The 22,920-nt window shown below is 40.4% G+C and overlaps 1 protein-coding gene across 1 annotated transcript in view; it reads right to left on the minus strand.

The window, feature by feature from the left end:
* DNM3 (dynamin 3) overlaps positions 1-22,920 on the minus strand; it is a 572,551-nt gene that overhangs the window by 116,770 nt on the left and 432,861 nt on the right. Inside the window, exon 20 of the mRNA XM_073593228.1 lies at positions 5,316-5,539. Coding sequence (XP_073449329.1) covers positions 5,316-5,539 — 224 coding nt within the window. The remainder of the gene's footprint in view (positions 1-5,315; positions 5,540-22,920) is intronic.

A 22,920-nucleotide genomic window follows, 5' to 3' on the forward strand; every position in this document is an offset into this window, starting at 1 on the left:
GCATGTAAGTCTGAGGATGAGACCCAAGAGCGTTCCTCCGGACCGTACCCTTTCCAATGCACCTGGTACTGTATGCGCCCACAGAACCTACGGGAGTCAACAATGGACTGTACTTCATAGTCCTCATTAGGGATGAGCTTTCGACTCGAACATCGGCTGTTCGCAAGTTTGCCGAACAGCGAACAATTCGAATGCCGCAGAACACCCTTTAAAAGTCTATGGGAGAAATCAAACGTACTAATTTTAAAGGTTTGTATGCAAGTTATTGTCATAAAAAGGGTTTGGGGACCTGGGTCCTGCCCCAGGGGACATGGATCAATGCAAAAAAAAGTTTTAAAAACGGCCGTTTTTTCGAGAGCAGTGATTTTAATAATGCTTAAAGTCAAACAATAAAAGTGTAATATCCCTTTAAATTTTGTAGCTGGGGGGTGTCTATAGTATGCCTGTAAAGGGGCGCATGTTTCCCGTGTTTAGAACAGTCTGACAGCAAAATGACATTTCAAAGGAAAAAAGTCATTTAAAACTACTCGCGGCTATTGCATTGCCGGTCCGACAATACACATAGAAGTTCATTGATAAAAACGGCATGGGAATTCCCCACAGGGGAACCCCGAACCAAAATTAAAAAAACAAAATGACGTGGGGGTCCTCCTAAATTCCATACCAGGCCCTTCAGGTCTGGTATGGATATTAAGTGGAACCCCGGCCAAAATTTAAAAAAAAAATGACGTGGGGGTCCCCCTAAATTCCATACCAGACCCTTCAGGTCTGGTATGGATTTTAAGGGGAACCCCGCGCCAAAATTAAAAAAAAAAAACAGCGTGGGGTCCCCCCAAGAATCCATACCAGTCCCTTATCCGAGCACGCAACCTGGCAGGCCACATGCCCTCAACATTGGGAGGGTGCTTTGGGTTAGCCCCCCAAAACACCTTGTCCCCATGTTGATGAGGACAAGGGCCTCATCCCCACATATAATATCCATACCAGACCTGAAGGGCCTGGTATGGAATTTAGGGGGACCCCCACGTCAATTTTTTTTTAAAATTTTGGTTCGTGGTTCCCCTGTGGGGAATTCCCATGCCGTTTTTATCAATGAACTTTTATGTGTATTGTCGGACCGGCAATGCAATAGCCGCGAGTAGTTTTAAATGACTTTTTTCCTTTGAAATGTCATTTTGCTGTCAGACTGTTCTAAACACGGGAAACATGCGCCCCTTTACAGGCATACTATAGACACCCCCAGCTACGAAATTTAAAGGGATATTACACTTTTATTGTTTGACTTTAAGCATTATTAAAATCACTGCTCCTGAAAAAACGGCCGTTTTTAAAACTTTTTTTGCATTGATCCACGTCCCCTGGGGCAGGATTCAGGTCCCCAAACACTTTTTATGACAATAACTTGCATATAAGCCTTTAAAATTAGCACTTTTGATTATTCATGTTCGTGTCCCATAGACTTTAACGGTGTTCGCGTGTTCGAACAAACTTTTTTCCTGTTCGCATGTTCTGGTGCAAACCAGGGGGGTGTTCGGCTCATCCCGGCGATGCAGTGCCGAATCGCAAAAAAGTGCTCTGGTCTTTGGCCAGCCAAATGGTCCGGGGCTTAAGTGGTTAATTAGAATACAGTTATTATGCTCATATTATCATGCCTTAATGACCTATATTTTATTGTACTTACATACCTGTTCTTTTATTATTATTATTATGATCTCAATGTTTGCTTGTATATTCATTGGAACTGGATTATTACTCTCATGTTTTCACTCTAAATAAATCGAGTTCTGCACTGGAGTGACCTGGCTCACAATTGTATATAATAAGTATAGATCACATTGTTTATATACCTATAGGGAAATGCCACATACAGGATATAGGCTATGATTAAGGCCCTAATGCCGTGTACACACGGCCGGACTTTTCGACCAAACTTGTCCGACGGAACGAATCCGTCGGACAATTTGACCGTGTGTGGGCTTCATCGGACCCGCAACGGACTTTTTCGGTCGAAAATCAGACGGACTTTAGATTTGGAACATGTTTCAAATCTTTCTGACTGACTCGAGTTCGGTCGAAAAATCCGCTCGTCTGTATGCTAGTTCGACGGATGAAAACCAACGCTAGAGCAGCTATTGGCTACTGGCTATCAACTTCCTTATTTTAGTCCGGTCGTAAGTCATCACGTACGAATCCGTCGGACTTTGGTGTGATCATGTGTAGGCAAGTCAGTTTGTTCGAAAGTCTGTCGGAAGTCCGTCAAAAGTCGGAAAGACTCGGAAAGACTGTCAGACTTCTGATGCCGAAAAGTCTGCCCGTGTGTACACGGCATAAGTAAACAATTGCATATAATAAATAGGTCACAGCATGTATATGACTGTGGGCTATATACTGCAACAAGTATTGCATGCAGTGGGGGTTATTTACGAAAGGCAAATCCACTTTGCACTACAAGTGCAAACTACAAGTGCAAAGTGCACTTAAAATTGCACTGAAAGTGCACTTGGAAGTGCAGTTGCTGTAGATCTGAGGGGGACATGCAAGGAAAATAAAAAACAGCATTTTAGCTTGCACATGATTGGATGGTAAAATCAGCAGAGCTTCCCCTCATTTCAGATCTACCCCTCAGATATACAGCGACTACACTTTCAAGTGCACTTTCAGTGCAATTTCAAGTGCACTTTGCACTTGTAGTTTGCACTTGTAGTGCAAAGTGGAGTTGCTTTTTGGAAATAACCCCCAGTGTGTTGTAAATACCCCAAGTGTACTTATAGTAACTTTTATGACCCAAAAATGGTGCCTTCAATGGGGTACCATTTGCCTGATGGTGGTTTCTAAAACAGAACAGCCATGCACTCCATATTCTAAGCTAATGCATGCAGGCGATGCAGAAGATGTAGCCAATGGAGTCTGATCTATGTTTATTTTAAGCCTATTTTAAACCCCTTCCCGCCGACCGAACGCACATATGCCTACTCGGCTTTCCGGGGTTATACCGGGATGATGCCTGCAGCTGCAGGCATCATCCCGGTACCGTTGTTTTCAGCGGGCGATCGGCTACCCGAGTATAACAACCGATGCGGCTAAAAGCCGCTCGGCTGTTATACTGGAGGAGCGGGAGGGGACATCCCCCCCCTCCCGCCGCCTCCCGCCGCTGTTACCGGGCCTCCCGTGCGATCGGGAGGCCCGGTGTCCGTTTGGCTGCCTTCGGCGGCTGGGGGCGGGCTGGAACGAAGCTGCGAGCGGCTTCGTTCCAGCCTTCTTGTTGTAAATGCGGAAGCGACGTCATGACGTCACTTCCCGTTTACTCGGCCGCCAATGGCGCTGAATTTAAAAAAGTACACAGTATTCAGAATCGCCGTTTTCGGCGATCTGAATACTTTGAAGTGTAAAGGAGGGATGGGGGGTCTTTTAGACCCCCCATCCCTCCATAAAGAGTACCTGTCACCACATATTACTGTCACAAGGGATGTTTACATTGCTTGTGACAGCAATAAAAGTAAAAAAAAAAAAAAAAAAATTTAAACACAATTTATAAAGTACAAAAATAAATAAATTAAATAAAAAAAAAAAAAAAAAAATTTTAAAGTGCCCCTGTCCCCACGAGCTCGCGCAGCGAAGAAAACGCATACGGAAGTCGCGCCCGCATATGTAAACGGTGTTCAAACCACACATGTGAGGTATCGCCGCGATCGTCAGAGCGAGAGCAATAATTCTAGCCCTAGACCTCCTCTGTAGCTCAAACCTGGTAACCGTAAAAAATTTTTAAATCGTCGCCTATGGAAATTCAAAGGTACCGTAGTTCGTCGCCATTCCACAAGTGCGTGCAATTATAAAGGGTGACATGTTTGGTATCTATTTACTCGGCGTAACATCATCTTTCACATTATACAAAAAAATTGGGGTAACTTTACTGTTTGGATTTTTAAAAATTCATGAAAGTGTCACTTTTCCAAAAATTTGCGTTTAAAACACCGCTGCACAAATACCGTGTGATAAAAAATATTGCAACAATCGCCATTTTATTCTCTAGATTCTCTGCTAAAAAAATATATATAATGTTTGGGGGTTCTAAGTCATTTTCTAGCAAAAAATACGGATTTTAACTTGTAAACACCAAATTTCAAAAATAGGCTTAGTCATGAAAGGGTTAAACTCACCATTTCAAACAAAAAACAGATGCAGCAAAATATTGCGCATTTTTCTTACTTCTTACTTTTATTGTTACTGTAAAGAATACCTAACCCCTTAAAACCCTCAAAGATTAAATAAACTTTTTCCAGCAACCATAGACAATTCAATTATTTATGGATCTAATCACTAAAATCACACATAAGCTTTACTTGTCATTTCAAAAGTAATTTTCAATATTCAAAATCTAAAGCTTTCATTAAATATTACCTGTGACCCTGCCATGAAGGCCCCTGTTCAAACACTTCCTTTTACAGGAACAAAACTTTACCTCATTTCCCAATTATTCTCTTGCATTGTCACCCTATCACATGGGCTGGAGAATAGAAGTTTTAACACACATTGCATAGGTATGATCCAATAGGAACTCTGCCCTACGAAATGTCTTAGGCCCCTTTCAGATGGAGCGGATCCACTGGACGGACTTTGCCAGCTCAGCAGAGGATCGCTCTGTTGATCTCTGCTGAACAGGCAGATGACAGGTCTGTCTCTGCTCAGTGTGCAGGGACAGATCTGTCAGAGCCCTGCTGTTCTCTATGGTGAGATCAGATGAAAACAGAGAGCCAGTCAGTTTACATCTGATCCGTTGGACGGATGGTGAACATATCGCCACCCGTCTGTTTTGAGCAGATCTTGTCGGATCGAATGGCAGGCGAGTGTCAACCGACACATCTCCGCTGATATCCGCCTGCCCATAAAAGTCAATTGGCGGCCCGCTCGGAACCGCCTGAAAAACAGACAGGCGGATCCGAGAGGGCCGATTGTGTGAAAGGGGCCATACAGTCTTTCCTGGAGTGCAATAAGACAGGAATTGACCACACAGGGGCTACAAAAGTTCAGCAGCACTCAAAAGTAACAAGCAACAAAGAATGAAAAAGGGTGAAAAATGTGAAAAAAAAAAGGCAATCGTTTATGGTACAAAGTGTTTTAGCTTTAATTCCGTTTTTCGTTTACTTTTAGAGTCTGTTTTTGAGTGGAAATATCCTTTAATATTACAAAATGGGCTTCTTGGTAGCCACATCATCCAGGAAAGGGTAGTAACCTATTTTTTACAGATCGTAACAATTACATTTCAACCATGCAAAATATATAGCATTATACATATAAACTTGAGACATAATATGTACCAGCGAAGCTGCATCCAGGAATCATCTACAGGAGGTGGCAATGGAGTAGAAATGGTGGATGTGCTGATATCACCAATAATCTGTAGAGCTTCCTTTAAAGCATGGTACATCCTCAACATTTCATCACGTTTTTGAGCCTGCTCAGCTGACTCCTCCATCAAACTGCTCTGGTCCTCTGAAGAATATAATTGAGCAAGCAGTTCTCTGTGGATAAATGCTTTTACCTGTTGTAAAAACATAACAAAAATAAATGAATCCACATAAGGTACTCCATTAGACATTTTTTGTACCACCTCGTATATAAATATGGTTTCAGGATCTTTAGAAGGTTGAATTTTAGTTCATGGGGTTGGTTTACTAAAACTGGAGAGTGCAAAATCTGGTGTAGCTGTGTATGGTAGCCAATCAGCTTCTAACCTCAGATTGTTCAATTAAGCTCTCCAGATTCAGCAAATCAACCCCATATTTATGATTTGGAGAAAAAATTATTGAAGAAGATGTCACAGAACAAACCATATGGAAAAGAACAAAACATGAACGAAAAGTCCCAACAGCAATGTAATATTTATGGACCATGTGGCCTTCTTAAAACAGAAGATATCCACATCTCATTTAATCATATATTCCAAAAATAGAGAGATTATTACTAATTTTAGGGTAGAGGGCAAAACAATGCAGATAATTTCTTTTAACCCCAATGGCTAACTGTATATCAACAACATCAAGGGCATAGTATAGATAAAGCCTATTATATGATAGAGTCACTTATTCCAAACTGCATACAGCTGTTTCAGGTTTGTTGGCCATCATCAGTGCAGGGTAGCAGGGTAAGGAAACCATTTATTTTACAGAGTAGGGCTTGAGAACCAACAACAAAGTATAACCATGACGGTATGGTGGGGAGGGACTGAAGTAACCAAAAAGGCCCCCAAAGAACTAGTGCGTAGCACAGTAAAACCTACTTTGAACAGAAGGTATGGAAAAATCTCATTCCATCACATATCCCAAAAATAAGGGAATAATTCCTGAAGTAAAAATTTAATTTTGCCCACTTTTATAGTTATTTCCCTAACAGCTGATTTGGTTTGAATCTCAACCTCGGCACTACCTGCCTGGAGTTTGCATGTTCTCCCTGTGCCTGCGTGGGTTTCCTCCAGGAATCCAAAGACATGCTGGTAGGTAATTGGCGCCTGTCTAAATTGGCCCTAGTATCTGTATGCATAAATGTGAGTTAGGGACCTTATATATTGTAAGCTTCTGGAGGGCAGGGACTGGTGTGAATATACAATATATATGTAAACACTGTGTAAATTGATGGCACTATATAAGTACCTGTAATAAATAATAATAAATAATAATTTATTGGACCCTAGTGAGGCCATTTGAAATAAGGCAGCCATACAAAGTATTTTGCCACTTGCACAAGCAAAGTGAAATTCCCTTTAAAGCAGTAACCTTTCAAATTTTAGGATCTCAATCCAAACAGAACACTGATGAGATAAAGTGTAACAAGAAAAAGCTATTTAGAGTGGAGCTTCACAAACAAGTCTACTCAAAACTAGTGCTGGAAGCTTTGGAGACAGATCAGCATTAACTCATCTGGAAAACATTCAGTGAACCACTGAATTTAGGATGATCTAAAGGTAAAGGGTGATGCAACAAAAAATTACCATAGGGTGCTTCATGTTTTGTACAAGCCACATATGTGTATTCTGAAATCAAGTCACATAACAAATATGCACTGATAATTGCCAGTGTCAAGATGACTTGTATAGATACAAAGGGCTTTTAATCTTTTATAACATCAATCCCCATTCACTATTTTTGTACATATGATATATGTCTCCTAAAACTTTCATATGAGTATGTGCTGTTTTACATCTGGTCAACAGGAATTGTATTTATTTTTTTATTTTTTAGGACAATTGAGGAATTTTGGTCTCCTTTAACAAGTTGATTTAATAAAACTAAGTTAGGAGGCTTGCAAGCATTTCAGGAACACATGTTCCTTATAACACGGGCTGCACTCAAACAGCGACTCTGCCTACTGTCTCAATCACCTCTAATGTGACATTTAATTGAATGCATACACATGTGTTCCACTGTGGAACTCGATACAAACTTGCTGCATATGAACTAAAATTCACTTCCCACCTAGAAGAACTGACTAGCCTGTTATGTTTCCTAGGGTTTGAATCATTATTTCAGTTTTTTTTTACATAGTATTTGCTAAAAGTGCTGTTTCAAATACTACTGTCCTGTTTCATAGTTACATTATGTACGTATACTAGATGAACTTATACAAGTATTTATCTTTATTAACCACTTTCTGACTACCCGCTATCGGTTGACAGCGTCAGAATCGCATTCCTGCGCAAATCACCGTAGCTGCACGGTGGGCGCTTTAAGGAGTATAGGGGGCGCGTCGGCCACATCTCAAAGGAGCCGATGCGCGTGCCCAGCGGCCGTGATGTCTGCGGGGCACCCGCAATCGCTCCTGACAGAGTGAGAATGGGTATTTGTGTGTGTTAACACACAAATCCACATCCTGTCAGGGGAGAGGAGACAGATCGTGTGTCCCTAGTATACATAGGAACACCGATCAGTCTTCTCCCCCAGTCAGTCCCATCCCCCCACAGTTAGAACACACAGTGAGGGAACACATTTAACCCCTTGATCACCCTCTAGTGTTAACCCCTTCCCTGCCAGTGACGTTTATACAGTAATCAGTGTATTTTTATAGCACTGATCACTGTATAAATGTCAATGGTCCCAAAAAATGTGTCGAAAGGGTCTGATCTGTCGGCCACAATGTTGCAGTCCCGATAAAAATCACAGATTGCCACCATTACTAGTAAAAAAAAAATAATAATAAAAATGGCATAAATCTATCCCATAGTTTGTAGACGCTATAACTTTTGCTCAAACCAATCAATATACGCTTATTGCGATTTTTTTTACCAAAAATATGTAGAAAATATATATCGACCTAAGCTGATGAAGAAACTTTTTTTTTTTTTTTTAATTAGGGATATTTATTACAGCAAATAGTAAAAAATATTGTGTTTTTTCAAAATTGTCGCTATTCTTTTGTTTATAGCGCAAAAAATAAAAACTGCAGAGGTGATCAAATACCACCAAAAAAAGCTCTATTTGTGGGAAAGAAAGGACGTCAATTTTGTTTGGGTACGGCACCGCACAACCGCGCAATTGTCAGTTAAAGTGACGCAGTGCCATATCGAAAAAATGGCCTTGTCATTAAGGGGGTAAATCCTTCTGGGCTGAAGTGGTTAACGTGATGTTAAAGCCTACTATTTTTTTTATCAATCTCAAATGCTGCTGAATTGCTGTCCGATGTATTCTATTCTTGAATGCTATATATTTTAATTTCGTATCTAAATGAGATGGTCCCCCAGGCGCTGGCTACAATGTTTAGAGAGTGGCTCTGTTCCTATGCAGGATCCTAAAGAGCCACACTTGCATGCATGCCGGAGAGCAGTGGCTGTGAGGCTGTGTGCAATAATGCAAACATGCAGCCCCAAGGCAAGCCGTTCTTCTGCTCGCTCCTCAAAGGTAATTGAGGGCCAGCTGCTACCGCCTCCACTGACCTTTTGTTACTGATCCTCAAGGAATTTGCTCCCTTACTTGGAAGTTTTGGGACGTGGCCCTTGGTGTACTGGAGGTTATATAAATACACGTATGTTTGCATGTATATGAATAAAAATGTCATGGAGAATATTATACTGATGGTTAAGGTTGCATTAATCTGGAGCATTTAATACTTACTTTAATGGTTCAGTACTACGTTCAATTTTCTAAATAAGAATTTTTTTCACTTAGTTCTGGATAGCATACAGTGGGAAGGGTTAGAACCCCTATCAATGATTTACTGCTCTTAGTTTCCCTACTGGAGAGATTTCTCCTCACTTCCTGTCCAGGTAACACCTTGGAGACTGCTTTTTCATATCTACTTGGAAGGCATCAACAGTCATCAACACCTAATGGATTATCTAAAGGGATATACAGAGAATGCATTCTTAAAAAAAAAATATACAAAGTTCAGTTCAATGTAATAAAGCTGACCTTACATGGAATGAAATTCATCCGGTTCAGCAGGGACCAGACAATTTTCAATCCATCTATGGGCAGGCTGGTTTTACAATAGTCAATCACTTTATTGACTTCTGTACAACCAGCCTGTCAGGTTATTTCCGCTCGATCATATAGTCGTGAACACTGATCATTGTATTCTGACAGCAGGGAACTCTCGATGAGTGTGCTGATGTGGGGTGTGTTGATAGGTGAATCAAATAATTTTTTTCCCTTCAACCCGCTGGTTGAATAAAAAAAATGCATCATCCATGCCCTGCCTTATGCCCCGTACACACGATCGGACTTTCCGACAACAAAACCATGGAATTTTGTTCGAAGGTTGTTGGCTCCAACTTGTCTTGCATACACACGGTCACACAAATGTTGGCCAACAATTACGAACGTAGTGACGTACAAGACGTACGACGAGCCGATAAAAAGGAAATTCAATAGTCATGCGCCACCCTTTGGGCTCCTTCTGCTAATGTTGTTTGGTGAGCATTGATTCTGAGCATGCGGGGACTTTTGTACGACTGACTTGTGTACATACGATCAGAAAGTCCGACAACAAAAATTTGTTGGTGGAAAATTTGAGAACCTGCTAGCAAACATTTGTTGGCGGAAAGTCAGACAACAAATGTTCGATGGAGCATACACACAGTCGGACTTTCCGCCAACAAGCTCACATCCAACATTTGTTGTCGGAAAGTTTGATTGTGTGTACGCGGCATTAGTGTTACAAAGAGAGGAAGTAATGGCAAATCTCCCCAACAGGGGCACATAAAGTGATACAAACTTGGCAGAGAATTTAATCCTTCTCTGCTCTATTTCAATTAAAAAAAAAAGGTGTTTGATAGATTTTAACTTTAAACAAAGAAGAACATAATGATGCTAAATATAGGGCACAGAGCACTGCATAACATGTTCTACTCTTTATTCATAGCAACTAATCAGTCGTCATATTTCACTATTCTGATTGTTTTAAATGATGAAGTAAATATGAGTGGTTTTAATGGATTGAAGGGCACTATAGTCTTTTTTTAATGTTTTTTAGATACACATGCAAAAGTGGTCAACTTATTGAAAATACTTTTTATCAAAATGTGTTAATGTAATGTACGTATAATACATTACCTAGCATACAATATGACAGTGTTTGTACTTCCTCATTTTTAGATATTATATGTAAATATCTATGCTAAGGTTACCATTTGTCCCTGTTTTCCAGGGACAGTTCCCATGGTGAGGGGCCTTGTCTCTGGAAAATTGGCACCCCCAGATTCGAACCTGAGAGCAGGGCCCCATAGCACATTCCAGTGTGCAGCCCCTGACTCAAGGCACACAGCAAGTGTCAAACGAAAATTGAGCGGCCAGAGCGACTTCCATGTGCATGACTATCCATGTTAGTGTGCACAAGCAGGCTGCTTCAGCCATGCCGTTATTCACTGATGCTTGCACAGCGTGCCTTCAGTTGGAGACTGCACACTGCAATGTTTACACTATGCTACCCGGATCCTGGGGGACAATGCTGATGCTGGGGGAGAGCTATGAAATCAGAAACAAGATACAATTTGTGAGTTATTTGCCTGAGCCCTGAACTCTGTTGCATTACTTACCCCTGACACCAGAACTCAGTACATTACTTAATCCTGATCCCTGCACTCTGTACATTATTTAATTTTGACCCCTGCACTCTCTGTGTTACTTATTCCTGATCACTGTGCTCTGTGCAATACTTATTCCTGACCCCTGCACTCTCTATGTTACTTATTCCTGATCACTGTGCTCTGTGCAATACTTATTCCTGACCCCTGCACTCTCTGCATTACTTACTCCTGACCCCTGAACTCTGGGTGTTATTTAATCCTAAAGCCTAAACTCTATGCTTTACTTAATCCTGACACCTGCACTCTGCCTGTTACTTAACCGATTGCCGCCCGCCGGCCATCATATGACGGCCAGGCGGCGCGGCTCTTGTTCTGGGTGGGCGTCATATGACGTCCGTTCATTTAAACAGGGAATGCACGCAATCGTGTGCATGCATCCCTGTTCCTTCGGTGGCGGCATGTCACGGAGACACCGCTTGCTACCGAGGGGGGATGAACAGCCATTGGGCATGTGTTTTCAATCCTTTACACATATTCCAAAAACTTCTGGAAAAAAATAAACCGTTCAAAAGACTTATGCTTGTAGAATGCCTGAAGGTGTTGGTGTCTTTTGTATGTGGCCAGGCTGTGTAAAAGTCTTACACATGTGGTATCGCTGTACCCGGGAAGAGTAGCAGAATGTATTTTGGGGTGTAATTTGTTGTATGCATATGCCGTGTGTGGGAAATAACCTGATATGACAATTTTGTAAAAAAAAAAAAAAAAACTTACTTTCTAAAAAGGGTTCATTTGGGGGGTATTTGTACTTTTCTGACTTGTTAGTGTCTCAAGAAATGAGATTCACCTGATGTACTGAAGGCCTGATCAGATGTGATCAATTTTCAGTGATTGGCACCATAGTTTGTAGACTCTATAACTTTCACAAAGACCAAATAATATACACTAATTTGGGTTATTTTTACCAAAGAAATGTAGCAGTATAAATTTTGGCCAAATTTATGAAGAAAAATTACTAATTAGCAACATTTTATGACAGAAACAAGAAAAAGGCATTTTTTTCCACAAAATTTACAGTCTTTATTTATAGTACAAAAAATAAAAAAAACCACTAGTGATTAAATGCCACAAAAAGAAAGCTCTATTTGTGTGAAAAAAAGGACGCAAGTTTCATATGGGTACAGTGTTGCATGACTGAGTAATTGTCATTCAAACTGTGAGAGCGCTGAAAGCAGAAAATTGGTCTGGGCAGGAAGGGGGTTTAAGTGCACTGAGGTGGTTAATCCTGATTCCTGACCTCTGCACGTAACTTAATCCTGACCTCTTCACTCTGTGTGTTACTTAATCCTGACCCATGAACTCTGTATGTTACTTATTTCTGACTCCTACACTCTGGGTGTTACTTACTCCTAACTCCTCAACTCTGTAGGGTTAATTTACTAAAGGCAAAAAGACTGTGCACTCTGCAAGTGCGGTTGCACTAATTTTCCCTAGTAAATGTTAATGTGGTAAATCTTTACTTTGTAAATAATACCCAATCAGGTGCAAGGATAATTAAAAAAGTATTTTTGTTTGCACATGATTAAAAGATGGAATTTAGCAGAGCTTTACCACATTTACTAAACTCTGGGGAAAATGACTGAAACTGCACTTGCAGACTGCACAGCCTATTTGACAATAGGAAATCCACTCCGTGTGTTACTTAATCCTGACCTCTGGACTCTATATTTGACACACCCTTTTACATACCCTTCCCACGCTTACTGCGATGTGGCCACACCCACAATTTGCCATGTTATGCTATGTGCACTGCATCATTGCCCTTCTCATGGTGCCCAAGGTATTTTGTTTTTATACCTTCAACGTCAGCCTCTTGTTCAAAAGACAGTGATCAATTGTTTCAGGGCATATTAAAAATTGAGGTGTGGGTATGGCTACAAGTGAGGGAGTAGTTTTGTGGAGTTGGGTGAAAGAGGGTGTGGTTAATGGGGTGTCCCTGGATTTCATTTGAAAATCCTGTAGCCTTAAAGAGGAGTTCCGCCCATCCCTTTAAAAATTAAAAGTCAGCAGCTACACATTCTGTAGCTGCTGACTTTTAACATTAGAACACTTACCTGTCCTGGAGTCCAGCGATGTCGGCACTGCAGCCGATGTTTATGTCGGACTTGTCAGGTGCTGCCGCCACCATTGCTGGTAAGGGAACCTGACAGAGTAGCCTTTCAGCTTCACGGCTGGGTCCCTACTGCGCATGCGCGAAGTGCGCTGCACTCTCTCACTTGCCCGGCAGAAGGGGAATGAGGCCGAGCTGCTGACGTACTTCTCCGTGGCCCGATCTCCCAGAAGTGGAGCCAATTGTGGCATCGGAGGGGGGGGAAGAATCAGATAAGCGGAAGTTCCACTTTTGGGTGGAACTCCGCTTTAACCTATGTACATGGAGCCAGCTTTTCTATTCTCTTATCACATAGTCAATTGAAAAAAGACCTTTTTATTCAAAATAATATGATTTGGTATATATGACACAGGCTCTACTGATTCATTTGAAATGCAAATTTTATGGAAAGGTCCATTTAATGTTCCTTTGGGTATAAAAAAAAGCATTACCTTTAAGTCTAGACCCATGTTCCACTGCTCACTGCAGTAATATATATGTCATCCAGCTAGGACTGACGTTTTGCTTTCCTAAGTCCTCTCCCATTGCTCATAACTGACCTCTCTGACATCTATACTTAAAGTGGTTGTAAAGCCTTAAGCTTTTTCACCCTAATGTATTCTATGCATTAAGGTGAAAAACCTTCTGTGCTGCAGCTCCCCCCCAGACCCCCCCTTTTTCTTATTTGAGCCCAATCTGATCCAGCGATGTGCACGAGCACAGGGGCTCCAGCCACTGTCAATCTCCTCATTGCACAGATTGATAGCAGCAGGAGCCATTGACTCCCACTGCTGTCATTCCAAAGCTGTGACACGGGAGCGGGGGCGGAGCCGAGTCCCGCTGTCTGTGTCAGCGGCTTTCCGTGGAGTCACCCAATGAAGAGGAGGGGCCTGGAGCACCGGCAGGGGCCCCTAGAAGAAGAGGATCGGTGCTGCTCTGTGCAAAATCACTGCACACAACAAGTAAGTATAACATGTTTGTTATTTGTATAAAAAAAAAAAAAATAGAAGGTTTAGTATCACTTTAACCATGATTCCCCCCCCCCCCCCCCCTTCAGCTGACAATCAGTAACTTATACTAGGCATATTTTTGTTCTTAGAGATGGTCATCTAAAGATAATTGACAATACACCAACTAAGGCACGTCATCACTGCTCCAACATTAGAATGTATCTATAGTAAAGCCTTTTTTATAGTATATATAGTATAGTAAAGCCTTTTTTTTTTTTTAGCTTTGTATAGGGTGTAGAAATGGTTAGGACATCTGCTAGGTTCTTATTGTTCAGAGAAGAAAGAAACACAAACTGCCAAAAGAAGAATCAATGAAGTGTCACTTTTTACTATGCTTATTTTGTTTTGTAATGCATTGTGATTTACCACAACCCTAATGAAGGGCATATGTCTGAAATGCATTGGAACTTTGTTATGATAAATAAAATGGATCTATAAATTACTAGACACTACATTAATCCTTCTTTTGACTGTATTATTCTTTTTCTTTATGGTCACACCCATGGTTTCAACACCACCATCCTGGTGCTTGTAGACTGAAAGCTGCCTTCTGCAATTATTTTAATAACAACAAGAACAAAAAATATATTACATCCATAACACAACATAACACATCCAAACAAACATCAAAGTCAGTGTCACCTCTCACTTAGAAGAGGTTTGTATTTCTGTTTGTGTTATTGTAGGGGATATTCACCCTATCAATTTGGGTGAAACTTTTAGAATTGTCACAATTAGGACTGTTTCGGGTTTTAGACATGTTACCCCTCACTTCCTGTTGTGTCTCTGGGGCAAAAAGGGAAAGAAAATCTCTACAGTGGGTCACATACAGAAAAACAAAAAAACCCAAGAGGGGTTCTTAACATTCTCTACTTCATCCAAAGCTAAAAAAAAAATGTTTTGGCTATAGATACAAACTCTACAAACAATAGCTTTACTCAGTAAGCCACAGCAGGAGATCAAAGATGGCGACTATTAGTTATTCCACATTGGTTTTATGTTAAAAAATTACTAAGCCTATGACCTAAAATTGAATATATTGCAAACTACTAGCAAGGAAACAGTCTCTAATGGACACAGATGGGATACACAGCTGATAATTGATGAGTGCACCTTTCACCAAAAATTCTTCCACTTTGTGCTCCACATACCCCCAAGGGGTTAAACTCACCAGAACCCGAAGGTTATCAGGGCTCTGTCCGCATCCTGCGGTGTAGCAAACTTGGATATCTTTATAGGATCCTCCGAAATCCAGGGACATGGAAAAAGAGACTCCACATAGTCTAGCTCTGTTTCACCATTTATTAAATAACTCAATAAAAATCCAATATTCAATAACATAGTGACAGTTCCAAAAGTGATCGTATAGCTCAAGGTCGGTTGTGTGAGCTGTAAACCAATTCACTTTCCCCAAAAGCTAAAAGCCAAAAAGGGCCGGGAGTGCTTCGGTGGAGATCATAGTGATCTCGGCGTTCGGCACTTCCTCCTTCTGGTTTTGACTCTCTGGGTCCTGGAACGCACAGCGTCAATGACATAATTTCCGGTCACCGCAAGGTCACGCTTTCGTCATTACGACTTTATCAAAGGGCGTGGTCTTACGGCGCAGCGTCCCCAAGTATTTATCTGTAAAGTATGTGATTGGGATTAACCCATTATGTACCTACCACCACTCGTTCCTCACAGTGCACAACAGTAGCGGTTTATTTGATACTCTAAAAGCAGATATAGTACTAACACCTTAATACCAACTGACATTCAGTTATAGATCATTACAATCTTAACTAATAACCTGTCATAACTGGTAAAACAATCATCTATATTTAAAACTAGGATTAGTAGAAAATATGAAACATTTAATTGATTACAATAAACCCATTTTAATTATAGGTCTCTATAACATTAATGGACTCATAAATACAATATCAGCAAGCTAATCATAAAATCTTAATAAGTATATCAAAACCATATATATATGCCAATGGTAATTTAAACTCTATACATAAAAAACACTCACCGATAATTATATAAATAAAATCAAAAAATATAATAAAATAATAAAAATGTTTGTTGGTGGGTGAATAACAAGAAATATAGTTGGATCTAACATCACCCCACTCAAACTAAACATACCTCCCAAACATATAAAAAAAACCTCAACAATATTTATCAATAAAAGTGACTTCTCTACAAAATAAAAATTAAAAGATAAAAAATAACGAATAAAAGGACAGCCTTTCAAAAACAAAAACAAAAAGGAAGATTTAACTTCCTATTTTTCAAATAGATTTGTTGAAAAGGGATACAATTCACAACATCTAGACCCCATTATGGAGGAAATTAGGGCCTTGCCTCCAGAACAATGTTTGAGGGATAGAAGCATGGAAAATAATATGGACCATAAATGGGGGTTCATATCTTCCTTTCACTCACAGTTCAGAGAAGTAGAAAATATCTTCCATACCCATTGGCATGTATTACGTTTAGACAAAACTTTGACAAAAATCCTTCCTACTAAACCAAAGTTAATTTACCATAAAGCTCAGAGCTTTGGAGATTTGATTGTAAAAAGAGTAATAGACCCCCCCAGCCGTATTCCATCTTTCTGAGAATAAAATGGATTCTTTGCATGTAGAAAGTGCAAGGAGGTGTCTAGACTCATGAGGGGAATAGAGAAATTCTCCTCAACCTCGAATAACAAAGAATTTACGATCAAGCACTTTATTACATGCAATACATTGCATGTAGTCTATGCCCTACAATGCCCTTGTGGGTTAATGTACATAGGGATGACTAAACGATTATTAAAGAATAGCAGAGCACGTGCATAATATTGCTATTGGCTTTAAGGATCATAACGTGTCTCTTCATTTCAAGCAGCATCATGGTCAAGATCCATCTGGTCTCACATTTTGGGACATAGAACATATTAAACCATCATGGAGGGGTAGCAATATGGTACGGGAACTCTCCAATATACTGACAGATACTCTTAGCCCGAAAGGGTTAAATATAGAGCTTGACATAAACTGCTTCATAAGTGACTATTGAGTTGAGTGTTATCTTTGGTATTATTATATACAGAGATTTTGGTCAGAAGAATTGATTAAGGATTGGAGGCATACTGTACAATGTCCAGACTTTATTTCACTCCATTGTTTATCCTTTGAAAAATAGGAAGTTAAATCTTCCTTTTTGTTTTTGTTTTTGAAAAGCTGTCCTTTTATTCATTATTTTTTATCTTTTAATTTTTATTTTGTAGAGAAGTCACTTTTATTGATAAATATTGTTGAGTTTTTTTTATATGTTTGGGAGGTATGTTTAGTTTGAGTGGGGGGATGTTATATTCAACTATATTTCTTGTTATTCACCCACCAACAAACATTTTTATTATTTTAGATATTTTATTATATTTTTTTATTTTATTTATATAATTATCGGTGAGTGTTTTTATGTATACGTAGAGTTTAAATTACCATTGGCATATATATGGTTTTGATATACTTATTAAAATTTTATGATTAGCTTGCTGATATTGTATTTATGAGTCCATTAATGTTATAGAGACCTATAATTAATATGGGTTTATTGTAATCAATTAAATGTTTCATATTTTATACTAATCCTAGTTTTAAATATAGATGATTGTTTTACCAGTGATGACAGGTTATTAGTTAAGATTGTAATGATCTATAACTGAATGTCAGTTGGTATTAAGGTGTTAGTACTATATCTGCTTTCAGATAAACCGCTACTGTTGTGCACTGTGAGGAACGAGTGGTGGTAGGTACGTAATGGGTTAATCCCAATCACATACTTTACAGATAAATACGGGACGCTGCGACATAAGACCACGCCCTTTGATAAAGTTGTAATGATGAAACGCGTCAGAACGTGACCTTACGGCGACCGGAAATTATGTCATTGACGCTGTGCGTTCCAAGACCCAGAGAGTCAAAACCAGAAGGAGGAAGTGCCGAACGCCGAGATCACTATGATCTCCACCAAAGCACTCCCGGCCCTTTTTGGCTTTTACCTTTTGGGGAAAGTGAATTGGTTTACAGCTCACACAACTGACCTTGAGCTATAGATCACTTTTGGAACTGTCACTGTGTTATCGAACATTGGATTTTTATTGAGTTATTTAATAACTGGTGAAATTGAGCTAGACTATGTGGAGTCTCTTTTTCCATGTCCCCGGATTTCAGAGGATCCTATAAAGATATCCGGATTTAATACACCACAGGATGCGGACAGAGGCCTTATAACCTTTGGGTTCTGTTATGTTTAACCCCTTGGGAGTATGTGGAGCACGAGGTGGAAGAATTTTTGGTGAAAGGTGCACTCATCAATTATCAGCTGTGTATCCCATCTGTGTCCACTAGAGACTGCTTCCTTACCATTATCCATTCTCTTACCTGTTTTACCTTTACTTTTTGCGTATGTGGTAGTTTCCATATACCAGCCAGCCGGTTATTTATTAACTGACGGGAGCGCCGCTTTGATGTATATTTGCCACTGTTTCACAGTTTCAGATTTTGCATCAATTGTCTATATGTATAAATTATTTTAAGTGGCTGCTGATTGAGAAATTTTCTATTTTATTTTATTTATTTTTTATATCATTTTTATTTAGCTTCTATCTGCGTCATTTCCTGTATTTAAGGCATCCGTTACTCTATAGCGCTGAGATAGGAGGAGTGGGGTAGGGCTAGGGACAGTTCAGATAGCGTCAGTGTCAAACGTCACTGTACGTTTAGTGCATTATATTGCAGTATATAGTGTATCCATGGAGTGTGTCTGTGTAGTGTGAGTACTCAAATTAAAGTGCACCAAACACCTCTTTACATTGATTAAAGTGCATCTACGTACAGATTTCAACTTCTTCTTTACATTTGCTTATAAGCACCGGCACCGCCCCCTCCCTCCCAATAATGTCTGGGAGGGCAACAAAGACAGGCAGACGTTCCCTTGGCATTGTAAGGGGGCCAGCAACAAATGTGTCCACAGGAAAAGGTGGACGTGGTGGTCAGTCCTCAGGCAGGGCATCATTTTATCTGTTTATTGAGTTTGTTTGTGCTATCCAGCCACAGCATGCAGAGGAGGTGGTGGACTGGCTTACTAAACCTTCCTCATCCTCCTCATCCTCTGTCATGCAAGCAGAGACAAGTGTGCAGTCCCCTGCAGCTGCCAGAGTAGATAAACCTGCCCCCTTGTCCACATCTATTCCTGCCATAGCCCCAACATCAGCCATTGAGGAGTCAGCTGAGTTATTTGACCACAGCGTCAGCCACTTGCTTTTGGTATAGGTTTAGGTTTTTGCTTTTGGTACAGATTTTAGTATAGGTTTCGTGGGCACAAGGACTGTTAAAGTAATATTAAAGTCTTTTTTTTGTTTAAAAATAACAAACGTGTTATACTGCAGTGGTTTTGCATACAGCAGCCCCGATTCTCTTCTTCTCAGGTCCCTCGTCGGCGCTCCTGGCCCCTCCCTCCTGCCGAGCGCCCCCATAGCAAGCATCTTTCTATGGGGGCACCTGAGATGAACCGCTGCTCTGTGTGTCCATTCACACATGGAGCCATGGTTCGGCCCCACCCCCTCTCTCTCCTCACTGGCTCACTGACTTTGATTGACAGCAGCGGGAGCCAATGGTGCCCGCTGCTGTCTCAGCCAATGAGGGAGGGAGGGTCCCGGACAGCCAAGGTTCTCGTGCAAAATCGCTGAGATATGGCTCAGGTAAGTATTAGGGGGGCTAAGGAGGGCTGCTGCACACAGAAGATTTTTTATCCTAATGCATAGAATTCATTAAGATAAAAAAAAAACTTCTGTCTTTAGAACCACTTTAACTGATTCCCGCCCGTGCTATAGCCGAATGACGGCTACAGCGAGGACTGCTATTGTTGGTAGGCCGTCAATACACTTTCTCCCGTGCATGACCGGCATGCTCTGTGATCACCGAGTCAATGAGACGTTTTTCTGCTCGTGCTGACAGCGTGAAAATAGAAATATAAAGCCGATCACCGGCTTTGTCAGAGGGACAGCGGTCCCGACGAGGGTGAGACATCATCCAAGTGTCTGTGCCCACCAGTGCTGCCTGCCAGTGCCACCTGCCAGTGCATATTGCCCCCAAACAGTGCTCACCAGTGCCATCTACCTGTGCCACCTATCAATGCCCACCTGTGCCACCTATCAATGTCCATCACTGCTGCCAATCAGTGTCCATCAGTGCCTCACCATCAGTGCCACCTATCAGTACTGCCTATCAGTGTCACCTAGCAGTGCCCATCAGTGCCACCCATCAGTGCCACCTATCAGTACCCTTCAGTGCCACCTATCAATGCCCTTCAGTGCCATCCATCTGTGCCACCCATCAGTGCCACCTCTTAGTGCCACCTATCAGTGCCCATCAGTGCTTACCAGTGCCGCCTCATCAGTGCCCACCAGTGCCGCCTCATGAGTGCCCACCAGTGCTACCCATCAGTGTCCATCAGTGCCCATCAGTGCAGCCTATCAGTGCCCATCAGTGCAGCTTCATCAGTACATATCAATGAAGGAGAAAAAAGACCGCTTTGCAAAATTTTTTAACAAACTATAAAACTGTTTTGTTTTGTTTTTTTCAAAATTTTCGGTCTTTTTAAAAATTTTTTAGCAAAAAATAAAAAAAAACAGCCGTGAGTAAATACCACCAAAGGAAATCTCTATTTGTGGGAAAAAAAATGATAAAAATTTCATTGGGGTACAGTGTTGCATGACCGCGCAATTGTCGTTCAAATAGTGACATCGCTGAAAGCTGAAAATTGGCCTGGGCAAGAAGGGGGTTGCCCAGTAAGCAAGTGGTTAAGTACTTTTTTTTCTTTCACTGACAGTCCCTGTTAAAAAAAAGCACAAAATGTTATTCTCTACAGTGTTTTTGTACTGTACATTGACAAAATGTGTATCCATTACTCTTTTTTATCAATACTTGCTTTCATGTGCATGCCAAGAAATATGAAGTCTGTCTGTTTCTATTCCAAATATTTAAAGGTGTTTTTGACGTAATATACTTTGTTTTTTTTAGCAGCTCATGGTTTAATAATTGGGGTCCAGTTTATGTAAGAGTACATTGCATCTTGTGAACAGGAACTGTAATATCAGTTTTCCATGGGTCATTCTTAGTAAAATTAGCCTCTAAGGCTTATCTTTCTATAGTCAATCATCATCACGCCTGGGATCCCAGTTGGCAAAACTAATTAGAGTGGAGCAAGCACTTGGTGGTCTGAGTTATGGGATCATTTAAGAACTATGCTTTAAGTGGGTTTATTGAAAGGATAATCACACCTATATTATCCATGTGGTTTTCTGCAAAATTAAGACAAATAATTCCAATTTAAAAGCGTTCAAGTGATATGGTTACCAGAAAAAACATGCACTAATGGAAGAAGCACCAGACCAAAGGAAAAGAGAGTCCACATTTATTTATCAGCTCATACTAAAAACAACCAACACATTTTAGGGGTAAAAACAAACCCTACCCCTTCACCAGGGCTTTAGTTAAGATAGGAACCTTGAATGGTCTCAAACTAGATATTTGCTGCGTGAATTTGTGTAGGGAAGCTAACTGCTGAATCAGGAGAATTAGGCAGGCCATACACAGTGCAAATTTATTTCCTGCAAAAAACAATTCCCACATCAACGCAGACTGTGCTGACAGGGGAATCCCTCCTGCCAAGCCTTTGTCTGCTATCGGCAGGGCAAACAGTCCCTGCTGAGAGAAGACAGTAATTATCGATAGTGGCTATAGCAGCCACTAGCTATATTTGCAAGAGAATCTGGCAGGCTGGTTGTACCCAAGTCGATCAATCGATCAACTTGGTACATTCAGCCTGCCCATCAACAGTTTGAATCTCGAGATTCAAACCACGTATAGGGCCAGCCTTACTGGCCAGCAGTATCTGTGTGAGCAATCAGGATAAAACTTAAGATAAGGTAAAATAAGATAAGACTTATCTTGATTGCTCATGTAGAGTCTTCTCTTGATTGCTTCTACAGATATTACTGGCCAGTAACTATCCTGATCCAGCAATTAGCTTCCCTACGCAGATTTACACAGGAAAGCTCTATTTTGAGTCCATTCAAGGTTCTTATCTTCCTTGTCAAAAGAAGTTTATTGAGTATACAATGTTATAAAGATACATAAAGATACATAAAGTAAGTTTACAAGGATCTATAAAGTAAGCTCATTGTTTTACAGTAGGGTTTATATAGGTAAATATCATGAAATTTCAAATATTAAACATTGGGTTCACGTAAACCTAAATTAAAGATATATATCATTTCCTTAGTTACTTTTGTAGGTATTTAAATGATTTATACCTACTATACATATTGTTTACAAGTAGAGTGTATATAGGTCAAATAAATTCTGATAATGAGCTTTAATCGTAAGGTGGAGAAAAGGAAAGAGAAAGAAGAAAAAGGGTTGAAAGGTAGAGGTATGGTCCACAAGGTTGTCCCGCTCGTCAGTTTATTATTCTTTTTAGTTCTCTTTGAAGCCTTAGAATGGGTGTCTCTTTAAGTCATTTAATCTGTTACCATGGCAACAGGACAGAGTCATTGAAATTTGACAGGAACTGTTGTTTTATCCAAGGGTGCCAAAGTTTTTCAAATTTTGGAATTTGATTTTGATCGATGGCTACCATCTTAGCATGGGACATTGTATTATTCATTCTGTGAATTGTTTCTGCTAGTACCAATGTAGGAGATTTCCATGCCT

Source organism: Aquarana catesbeiana, linkage group LG07, assembly GCF_042186555.1.
Source record: "Aquarana catesbeiana isolate 2022-GZ linkage group LG07, ASM4218655v1, whole genome shotgun sequence".
NCBI classification, from domain to species: Eukaryota; Metazoa; Chordata; class Amphibia; order Anura; family Ranidae; genus Aquarana; species Aquarana catesbeiana.